The sequence below is a fragment of the Apteryx rowi genome, unplaced genomic scaffold (genome assembly GCF_003343035.1).
Source record: "Apteryx rowi isolate R43461 unplaced genomic scaffold, aptRow1 scaffold_492, whole genome shotgun sequence".
In the NCBI taxonomy this organism is placed as follows: Eukaryota; Metazoa; Chordata; class Aves; order Apterygiformes; family Apterygidae; genus Apteryx; species Apteryx rowi.
The window spans coordinates 543176-553620 of NW_020450752.1; the positions used below are offsets into that span (position 1 = coordinate 543176).

General features: G+C 59.3%; 2 protein-coding genes across 3 annotated transcripts in view; one reads left to right on the top strand and one right to left on the bottom strand.

Annotated features, from left to right (window-relative positions):
- Positions 1–665, bottom strand: part of PRUNE1 (prune exopolyphosphatase 1) — a 6022-nt gene extending 5357 nt beyond the window's left edge. The window contains exon 1 of the mRNA XM_026079141.1: positions 619–665. The gene's annotated coding sequence lies outside the window, so the exon portion shown is untranslated. The remainder of the gene's footprint in view (positions 1–618) is intronic.
- MINDY1 (MINDY lysine 48 deubiquitinase 1) lies at positions 9–10410 on the top strand. Of its 2 annotated transcripts, none has more exons than XM_026079138.1 (12): positions 9–666; positions 1706–1847; positions 5216–5579; positions 6262–7050; positions 7243–7300; positions 7809–7873; positions 8137–8295; positions 8645–8747; positions 8858–9000; positions 9138–9329; positions 9430–9582; positions 9784–10410. In XM_026079138.1, the coding sequence occupies exons 4-12, from the start codon at positions 6475–6477 to the stop codon at positions 9862–9864; spliced, it is 1530 nt and encodes a 509-aa protein (XP_025934923.1). In that variant the 5' UTR covers positions 9–666; positions 1706–1847; positions 5216–5579; positions 6262–6474; the 3' UTR covers positions 9865–10410. The 2 variants fall into 2 exon arrangements, with proteins under 2 accessions (XP_025934923.1, XP_025934922.1); XM_026079137.1 differs by having other exon boundaries at positions 9–630.
- The last annotated feature ends 35 nt before the right edge of the window (positions 10411–10445 follow it).

Consider the following 10445-nt stretch of genomic DNA (forward strand, 5'->3'; position numbering starts at 1 on the left):
ATTAAAGAAACGCTTTTCCGCCCAAAACGCAGCGTTGGCCGAGCCGCGGCCCCCTCCCGTCCTCCCCGGAAAAGCGGGAAATGCCTTAAAAAAAGGGCAGGAAAATTAAAAGAGGCGAGGTCGGGCCTCCGCTGAGGGAGGAAGGCGACGGAGGAGCCAGGCCCGGAGCTCGCCGAGCCTTCGGCCTCGCCACACCGCCGAGGGAGGTGACTTCCCGCAGGCCTGGCCTGCTTCTGCCACGGGGGACGGGCGGAAAAAAAATTAAAAAAAAAGCAAAAAAAAAAAAAAAAGCGATCTCCTTCGAGTTAGTTATTTATTTGCTCGCTTTCTCCACCCCTCCGGCCCTTCCTCCTCCTCCTCCTCCTCCTCTCGCTGCTGTAAATCCGCCTTCCCGGTAGATGTCTCTTTGAAAAGCGCCCGAGCGCACGGAGGAAAAGCGAACAGTTCGCCTTGCGCCGGCGGTGTGCGGCCTCTCGTCGAGCAGATTTAAAAAAAAAGCCAAAAAAAAGAAGGAAAAAAGGAGAAGAAAAAGAAGGGAGAGAGGAAACGGCAGCAGCGAAACTTCCCCCCCCCTTCCTCCTCCTCCCCCCCACCCTGTCCGTCCGCCGGGATCGTCACCGGGGCTGCGAAGTAAGCGCGGGGCTGCGTGGCAGCGGGGCAGCTGAGGTGCGATGAGCGGGCGCCGTTCTCAGCGCGGAGAGGGTGGGCTGGGGTTGCCTGGGCGAGAGGGGGGGACGAGCTGCGAGTCTCGCGCTGCTTTTTGGGGTGCGGCGGACGCATAAAGCTGCGGTGTTTTGGGCAGGGGGCCGGGAAGGACCGACCGGTTTCCGGCTGATATGGGAGAGGATCCCCCCGGGCCCCAAAGCGCCCCCCCCCCCCAGGCCTTGCCCCGGCATCCGGGTGGAAGCCTGCTCCTGCCTCCTTGCAGCTCCAAAACTGCCTCCCCGATCCCGGAACGACAGCGGTTCCCATTTTATGGCTGGGAAAACTGAGGCAAGAAGGGAAAGGAATGGACGTAGGCCGGGTAGAGGGGCTTCCTCCCCCCCAGCCCGAGCACTGCTGGCCCTTCGTTAGGGTTGGAGGCGGTGTGGGGACTGGGGGGGGGCAACGAGGGTTGCTGCCTTATCTCAGCAACAGGTTTCGCCGCGATGGTTGTCTCCGMCGGCGGTGACGCAGCGGCTGTTTGGGCTCGTAGGTGCCCTGGCCGGCTCTGTCTGTTGTGGAGCGTCACCCGACCGGCAGTGTAGCTTTTCAGGAGTCAGCTCCCGAGTGCCGTGATTACACCATTGCGGCTGCTCTTCCTTGCTTTTCCCACCCTCTTTACTTTTCATTCCTGGGTGTTGGAAGGGAGGAGACCCATTCCCCAGGCTCCGGTTGCCTGCGGTCTGCATAGTGGGAGCGACCGGGGCGCCCACTGAGGGATCGGGTGCAAGGCGCTGTCTGCATTTTGGGGGATGATCTGTCAGCGGGGGATTAAGCATGGTTTTGGTGGGTTAGAGGGGGGAGTCCGGCTGGAGCTGTGTCGTGCAGAGCCTTCTCCAGGGCCCCGCTGGCCACAGGTCCACGATCCACCACTCCRGGCGGGCTGCGAGAGCTGGGAAGTGACCGGAGAGAGTCCCAGTGTGTAGAGAAACCCAAATGGGGTTTATTCTAGAGAGGAGGCCTGACCTATGGGCTTGCTCTGAGGTTTTCTCTTGGCTAACAGGTGACGAAACAGCCCTTCTCCCCGAAGAGGCATCAAAGGCGCTTCTAAAAAGTAGCAATAAAAGGAGAAGTTCAAGCCTTCGAGGCCAGCAGGCTCCGATCCCCACCAGCTGCCCGTCGACTGTTTCCTAAGCGGAGACCAGGTAACGATCCGCAGCCCCAACCCTTCGGCCCTAACTCCTCTCATCTTCCTCATCCCCAGCACRTGGGTCCCCCCGCCAGGTAAGGAGGCGCAGGGAGGAATCCGCGTCCGAGCCCCAGGGCTTTCGGAGCCGGTTTTTCAGGCTCTGGGAGCTGTGGGCCTCGCAGGACGCCGGCCCCGGCCCCGGCTTCGCGTGGGYGCGCAGCCCATCCCGGCGGACGCCGTGACTGGCTCTGCTTGTCACCGAGGGAGCCGGGCAGCACGTTTCGGAGGCTGGGCCGTGCTCCTTCACAGCCACACCAGTAGCTTGTATTTCTTCTTTTTTCCCATCTTGTCTCCCTCCTGGGTCTCTCCGTATTTTTGCCTACAGGAAGCTTTAATGGTGCGTGTGTGCGGGAAGGTAGGGACGAGCACCTGCTGGGGCTGTTTTTATGGCCTTAATCCAGCAAAGCACTTAAGCGTGCGCTTAACTTTGGGCATGTTGCTCCTCCTTCGTTAAGACCACTCCGTTGCTGAGGGTGAAGCGTGTGTTTAAGTGCTTTCCTGGCTCCGGGCCTGAATTCCTCTTTGTTTTTACGCTGTGGTTCTAGCCGGAGATGAGCGCATTTACAAGGCTGTTTTTTTTTCTGCTTTCTACCTGTGAATCATTTTTGCATAAAGTACGGACGCAGCGGCTCCCAGGCTGGCCCCAAAGCTGCAGGCTCCCGGATTCCCGTCCCAGAGATGGGAARGGCCGAGAAGGGCTTGTTAAAGCTTTACCTTTGCAGCGCTGACCTTTCGAGGATSGTTTTTTGGTGAGGGGAAGCCACTCACCTTCGTTATGCGTTTTCTTTCCTAAATGAAACCCTGCAGGCTGGAATGGCTCTAGCTCTCCTTGCAGCAAGTACGCTTGGCTCTTTGGGTACGAAYCCTTTTTACTGCATGCACTTCTGGCACTACAGAGCACTTTCGTTCCTCCTTGGGGACCCCACTAAATCTTTTAGCTTGGCTGATAGCGTGCAGGTCGCTGAATACAGCCCCGATCCAGCGGCACTGAGCCTCGCTACTTGTTTGGACTGGGACTTGGAGAGATTAGCTCTGGCTCATAAAAGGGTGGAGAGGGCAATGGCTCAGAGGGGACAGATCCTGCCTTGGGGCAGGGGACAGCCCTGCTTGGTTTCCTCCAGACGCTTTGCAGCTTGATTAGTCCGTGATCAAAACCGCGCCACGYTTTTGACAGCATAAAAATCTCCTTGCTCCTGGGAGCTTGGGGATGCTTCAGCTGAAGCGCAGCCACCAGGCTAGCGAGAAGCTCGCTGGAAGCAGCAAAACCCCCTTTTTATTGCTGCTGGCATCACAAAAAGAACAGCAAGGACACGGTAAAGAACCTGCCCAGGGCTCGACTGCTTTGTTTCCTGGGGCTTTATGGCCTCGAAGGCAGGAGGGTCATTATTCTTGTAACTTCAAAGACTGGGGGGGCAGTAATTGAGGCAAAGAAATTAGTTGGCTTGAAGGTCAAGCTGCGAGGCAGAGGCAGGGTCTGGGGAGGAACCCAGGTGTTCAGGCCTTGCTGCTGCGCACGCTCGAGGAGGAAGAGTTGCGCTGCTTTTCCAAACTTGGCTAGAGGTGGCGGGGGGAGGGGACGTTCTTGTTTAAAAGCTGCCTGGGTTCCGATGTGACTGTTTATTACCATAACACCCAGGGATGCCGCAGGAGGGCAGGATCCAATCGTGCTGCTCCGGTACAAATATAAAGCRCAGCCATCCTCTCCCCGCGGAGCTGGCAGTTTGTAAGATTGTAGCCTATTTTGTTTGAAGCTGCCAGGGGCCTCTGAATCTGGGGAAACCACAGGCTGGAAAACTCAGCGCACCAATTCTTGCCGCGAGCTCCTGGGACTTGCCGAACCYAAGGCAATGACGGGCTCTCGGGGACAGTGACATTAGAGGGCCTGCTCTGCACGCGACAAAGCAAACCAGCGTGCCAGAGCCGGCACGGCATCCGGGCTGCTTTTGGGACCATAAAGGGCAGGGCAGAGGCGGGAGAGGGACAGGCTGGCGACAGAGACGCTCGTGACGCTGGTAGCGTTAGCCAAGGACTCGTTTACATTGGGAAATGGCTCGGAGCCWCTTTAGGGGAAGAGGCCGCGGGCTCCAGCGTCCCGTTGTCTGCAGGCTGCTGCCTGGTGGTGCTCACCCCGTTTTGGAAGTGAATTCAGCCTAGGCTTTTTCAGCGTGCTGTGACAGCCCGTGAGCCTGGGCAGCCCTGCGACGTGGCTGGGGGAGCAGCCACTAGCAAATCCCTAGGAAAGGGGCTAAGAAAAAGCATGAGCTCGGAGAGACCCTAGGCTGGGCCTCTGCAGCTTTGGCCTTGAGCCTTGAAGCAGGTTTAATTTGCCTCCAACCTTTTGGCTTTGTCAGCCCTTGTTGGAGGACGGGTCCACGAGTTTGTCTCGCCTTTGGATGCGTTTGTACCTCCTAATCCCTCACGTCCCGTGGCAGCAGGTACCGCGGCCATGCGGGAGAGGGATGGGAGGCAGTGCCGAACCACTGCAGCACGCTGCGTAGCTTGTCCTCTCACTTATTTCCCTAGAAATTTCCCATCCAGACCCGAGCCATAAGAAGAGATGAGAAAGCCCCGTGCAGTGGGACAGCAAAACTGCTCGTTTCTTTTGCTGCTCTCGTTCCGTCCCCGTGGGAGCTCGCAGTGGTGCAGGCAGCTGTGAGAACGCTTGTTCTTTCTTATTTCTTCGCTTTTTCCACGCTTGGCAGAGCAACATCAGCAAAACTCTGTCAAAGCACAGGCGGCGCCTTTTCTATGCGGGTCAAGCTCTGCTTGGCTGTTTGCTCTGCGTTCGTCCCACGCGTCCCCGCTCCAAGCGTCTCAGGACAGCGCCGTCGTTCCTCCGTCCCCACACGCTCGCCGAAGGGCTGAATGCCCGATTCCCATCGGAAATATAGGTGCTTTCAAAAGTGTCTGTCCATCTGCAGCACCCCAGAGGGCTGCCAGCGGATTTGATTTCATCCATGAGCTTAGGTGAGGGCTGGAAAGGCTGCGCATGTGGCGGTAGGAGGGAGAAGGATAAAGATTAAGGAATAATAAGATCTCTTGGTGAGTCAGCTTAGGTGTGTGTTTTAGCTGGAACAGCCCTGTCACTGCGGGGAGGGGTGCAGGGGAACATCGAGGTGGGGAATTGAGGAGAAAAAGCATGAAAATGGGAGTGAGTGGAGACTGCTGGGGTGTCCAAGGCATCACCCAAAGTTCCCACCTGCCAAAGCCCTGAGCCGTCGGGCTCTGGACTAGGCCAAACAGAGCTGAATTATTGGCAATCTGATAATGCGCCGATTCCTCTGACTTGTTTCTCTCTTTGCTCTCTGCCCGGTGACGCCGCAGAGGGAGTCCTGCTGCCGGAGCAGCCCGCAAGCCGCCCGGACGCCGGCTGAAGCCGCCTACCTGGTCAGCTCCGAGCAAAGGAGGCCACAGAAGAAAAACCGGCAAGGGCAGTGCCGCGGCAAGCAGCAGGTGGAAAAATCCAGCCCGAGTCTAAGCGAGAAAGAAGCAGCCTTTGTTCTGTTTGTGTAACCTCCAGGCGGGAGAGAAACGGATGCTGGGGAAAGAATTCGGAGCCGCGGAGATCCTCAGCGACTGATAGGGAGAGGATTGGAAAAACAAGTTGGCAGGGCTTTAAAAGGCAGATTTGCAAACACTGTCTTTGTTCCCCAGGTCTGGGCTGGATTTTCAGCAAAATAACTCTCATGTAAGTACATGAGTTTAACTCGTCGGCCCAAGGTTGTAGCTTTGTTTTGAATCGCTTCATTTCTATCATTTTCTTCCACGCTTTAAAAGCTAACGGGAAGCAGATAAAACACACGTGCATTTGTTGCGTTATTATTTTAAAGGTGATTTTGAGGTATAATCCGCCAAAGGGTGCCTGTACACGCACATACACAGAGCAGGGGGAATATTGCATTTCATCGGTGGTGAATAATTGAGTTTAAAGTAGGAGAGGGAGGCAGACCTGGGTTCATTTGCCTYGACGCCGATCGATAAGTGGCAGGCCAGGCACGGCTGCAGAATTTTTTTTGCGGAGAGGAGCGGAAAGTCATTTAGAAAACCAACAACAGCAAAAGTTTCACGAGAATATCAAAGTGCCAAACAAAGACTTTATTAAATAGCCGGGGAGGGCTCCCCGCAGAATAAACAGCCTCTAGAACAAGGACTCGGCCTTTAATAAATAGGCTTTTTAAAATCTGCCTTGCGAGAGTCTTTCAGAGATTTCTTAGATATGCTTTAGTTTTGCTTATTTAAATGAATCTAAAGGGACAGGGGAAAAACATAAGCCACACTTAGTTTTGGCTAAACAAGTCACGCTTGATGAATGATTTGGACTAATATATGTATTTTGTCTTGAAATACCTGTGTTTTATTACTCTCGGAAGGGAGAGATTTAGGATGCAACTATTCCTGGACAGACCTGGAGCATTTCTGACACTCTGATCTGGACACAGAGCCCCTGCCCACTCCCAGGAAGGGCTTTGACTCTTTTTTCCCTGCCTCCTGGAGAGGAGCAGGAGGGAACGGCCAGCCTGCCGCGGGGAACGTGACGGGATCGCGGCCGGAGGCCTTCGCACCGCTGGATGCTCTGAGTAGGCATGATGGAGCCCCAGCAGCCTGTCCCAACGAAGGGGGAAGGCGTCAGCGGCAAAGGGACTGACCCCGAAATCTGCCAGGCCCCTCGGGATTTAGAGGAGGTCGTCAAGGGGGAAGAAATACCGGCTGCCAGCCAGGAAAGCCAAGATCCGGATGGGCAGGACCAGATCGCATGCCGCGGGGAGGAAGAACCACCTCCCAGCCCAAGGCAGGAGGAGCTGTGCTGCGCCCTGGACCTTCTCTCCACGGTTGACGCTGAGCAGCCGGAGAGCGAGGAGGTGGGAGAAGAGAGCAAAGGCACTCAAGAGAGCCGTGCGGCCACGGCGGAGGGCGACCGACCCGCCGGAGAGGCCTCGCTGCCCGACACCTCCGTGCCCAGCCTGGGTGCGGGGGCTGCGGAGCCGGCGGCTGAGCCTGCCAAGGCCCAGTCTCCGAGCCGGGAGCGGGAGCCCGAGCCAGATTTCTACTGCGTGAAGTGGATTACGTGGAAAGGCGAGCGGACACCCATCATCACGCAGAGCGAGAACGGGCCCTGCCCGCTCCTGGCCATCATGAACATCCTCTTCTTGCAGTGGAAGGTGAGTGGCATGGAGAGGCACCGGGGCCTGGGACAGGTGGAAGCCGGGCACGTTTTGTCCAGCATGACACCAAGCAGCACTGCCCATGTCTCATCCTCTTCGTTGTGCCAAGACAAATGTTCAGGAGGTCATGTGTGGAACCAACCTGGCGCTTTGGCCTGGCTAACGGTCCCAAATCTCTTCTGCTGCCAGGTGAAACTGCCCCCACAGAAGGAGGTGATCACGTCGGACGAGCTGATGGCGCATTTGGGTGAGCTGGGGCCTCGCCGGGGTGCCTGGGGGCGACACCTGCTCCCCAGGAACTTGGGACCTGCATGGGGCAGGGTCTCCAACGTGCTGCCCTGCTTGCAGGTCTATCCCTTCTTTCCCAGCCTTGGGGATCTCTGCCCTTCCTCCCCTGGTCTTCAGCCCCGAATGTCACCCTGACCTCGTTCCTGATACTTAGCCCTCAAAGAAATGCTCCTGTTCTGCGTGTGGAGGAGGAGGAATTGGAGCCGGGCTCCAAGATGGACCAGATCCCTTGTGTCCCAGCGGTGGGATGGCAAGACCAGAGGGAGGGCAGTTCCTGGGGTGTGGAGGAAGCCAGGTTTGGATCCAGGCTCTGCGTGTGCCTTTGGGCATGGCATTTAGCCCGCTTGTGCCTTAATTTCCTTGCTCCCTTGCGGGGAGAGAGCTCAGCACTGCCTGGGGACGGGTGGAAGGAGGAGAAGTCGTGGGGAAGGCGCTGGGGCTGACCGGCCGCGTTTGCTCTGTTGAAGGGGACTGCATCTTATCCATCAAACCTCAAGAGAAATCGGAAGGGCTGCAGCTAAACTTCCAGCAGGTGAGGAATAAGGTCGGGTGGGGGGAACAGACCCATTTGCTTGTCTTCTGCAGGGCCTCAAGGGACGGAGTGCCACAGGTCGCCCAGCCAAAAAATTGACTTATGATTTGTCCACCTAAAATGTGGCCTGTGTCCCCAGCTCAGCCCCATCTAAAGGAGCTGCCTGTGGCCTGCAAAACCTGGAGGGGTGCTGGGCTGGGCCGTGGGACTTGGAGACCTGGGCCACATTCACCGACCGAGACCCCTTGCTCTTCCCCCTGCAGAACGTCAACGACACCATGATGGTCCTCCCCAAGCTCTCGACGGGGCTGGATGTCAACGTGCGCTTCACGGGTGTCTCGGACTTCGAGTACACGCCTGAGTGCATCGTCTTCGACCTCCTCAACGTCCCGCTCTACCACGGCTGGCTGGTGGACCCACAGGTGAGCCAGCTCCGCAGCCTCAGGGCCTCACACCACCTGGTGGGGCATGCTGGTGGATTGAATGTGGTTGAAAAAGCCTGGGTGGGGATGGATACAGCCCTGGTCTTCTCTCTGCTGTCAGGGAAAACACAGGCCCAGCTGTTTGGATGTCCCTGAGGTGGAGCAAAGGTCCAGCTCACTCAGTGGGACTTGGGAGCTGCAGCCAAAGCCTGACACACTGGTTTGGGGCACACAAGGGCAGGACACTTGCTTCCCTACCTGTGCAGAGAGGGGAAACACCTCCACGGCTTAAACTTACCATCCTCACCCCACCCTGGGCTCACCGCTCCATCCCTTCCCGTCCCCGCAGAGCCCAGAGGTGGTGCAGGCCGTGGGCAAGCTCAGCTACAACCAGCTGGTGGAGAAGATCATCACCTGCAAACACTCGAGCGACTCCAACCTGGTGACCGAAGGTAATGACCCCGAGGTGGCTCTCGGGTGGCGCCGTGTTGGGTTCGGGCCCAGCAAACGCCCCGGGACCGTCTGGGCCCTGCTCCCCCCTCTGAGGCCGCTCTCGCCCCAGGCTTGATCGCGGAGCAGTTCCTGGAGTCCACGGCCTCGCAGCTGACGTACCACGGGCTGTGCGAGCTCACGGCCGCCGTAAAGGAAGAGGAGCTGAGCGTCTTCTTCCGCAACAACCACTTCAGCACCATGATAAAGCACAAGGTGGGACCGTGCCCTGGCTGCTGTTCCCCTGCAGGGCACAAAACCCTGGCTTTTTGCAGCATCCGCAGGGAATTCGATCCCGAGGATCCCCCCTTCCTCGGCGGCAGGACCGATTGTCCCCTGTCCCCTCTTCGCAGGGCCACCTCTACCTGCTGGTGACGGACCAGGGCTTCCTGCAGGAGGAGGGGGTGGTGTGGGAGAGCCTCCACAACGTGGACGGCGATAGCTGCTTCTGCGACACCGACTTCCATCTCAGCCATGCCCTGGGCAAGGAGGCGGCCGGCGCGTCCTCCCCGGAGCACCAACTGCAGCAGAGACAAGTGGACCAGGTTGGGGACAGACCGCGGTGGCGGTGGGGGGGGCACGCAGGACACCTGGGGTCCCTCCCCCGGGTGCTGAGCCCCTCTGCGCCTTCTCCTCTGTCCCCAGGACTACATGATCGCCCTGTCCCTGCAGCAGCAGCAGGGACAGGGCCCCTCGGCGCTCAGCGACCTCGAACTCGCACGTCAGCTGCAGCAGGAGGAATATCAGCAGCAGCAGCAGCAGCAGCAGCAGCAGCGCCCGGCCCCGGCTCCCACGCAGGTACCGGGATCCCCCTTCCTGGCACCCCTCCTTGCCAGGAGCTAGGAGAGGGATCGAAGCGGAGCCCCGGAGCCGGCTGCTTTGTGGGGTGGCCGGAGACCGCGTCCCGCCGGAGCCCGGCACGGCAGGGGCGAAGGGAAAAGGAGGTGGGGGGGTCTCCGCAATTTCTGCGGCTTCCCAGCCCGTTTTCTCTCCCCGCAGGGCCGCGCGCAGCCGGGCGCCCGGGCGGCCGGAGAGCGGCGGCAGAGGCAGAAGCAGGACTCGGATTGTGCGCTCCTGTAGAGCGTCCCGGCCCCTGCGCCCCRTAAGGACTCCTCGAAGCGCGGCACCTCCGGGTGCCCTGCCCCGTGTCCCCCACCCCGGGGTAACGGGGAGCTACGACCCAGGCTGGGGCGGGGGGGGGCTCTCGCAGGGGTCCCCGAGGACCGGAGACCCCCCCCCCTCCGTACTGCCCCTCTCTGCGCTCTTGCCCCACTCGGGCCTCCGAGGAGACCCCAGCCCCACAGGGTGCTCTGGGGACGGGGTGGAGTGGGGCTGGGGGGGGGGCACAAAGCGGTGGGGCGTCAACCCCCACCCGCCTCCGGGATCCCCGAATCTTTCCAGTGGCCTTAAAACGGGGGTTAACCCCCCTCCCCAGGGCGAGGGGTGTCCCCTGAGCCCCCCCGGTCCCTCCGGAGCGACGGGGACCCACCTGCTCTGAGACACGGGGGACACACACACACCCCCCCGGGGGGACACCCGCACCCGGGTGGGGGGGGACACCCGCCGCCCCTGGTGTCCGTAACGCTGCCTTAGCCCTTTGCAAATAAAAAGGACTTTTCCCGTTTGCACGCGTGTCCGGCCGTGCCGCGCTGCCGGCGCCC

Coding starts and splice junctions, on each gene's coding strand:
- MINDY1 (XM_026079138.1), top strand. CDS start 6,475: ATGATGGAGCCCCAGCAGCCTGTCCCAACGAAGGGGGAAGGCGTCAGC. Junction 8,748..8,857: donor CTCCAACCTGGTGACCGAAG/GTAATGACCCCG, acceptor CTCTCGCCCCAG/GCTTGATCGCGGAGCAGTTC. Junction 9,330..9,429: donor AGCAGAGACAAGTGGACCAG/GTTGGGGACAGA, acceptor CTCTGTCCCCAG/GACTACATGATCGCCCTGTC.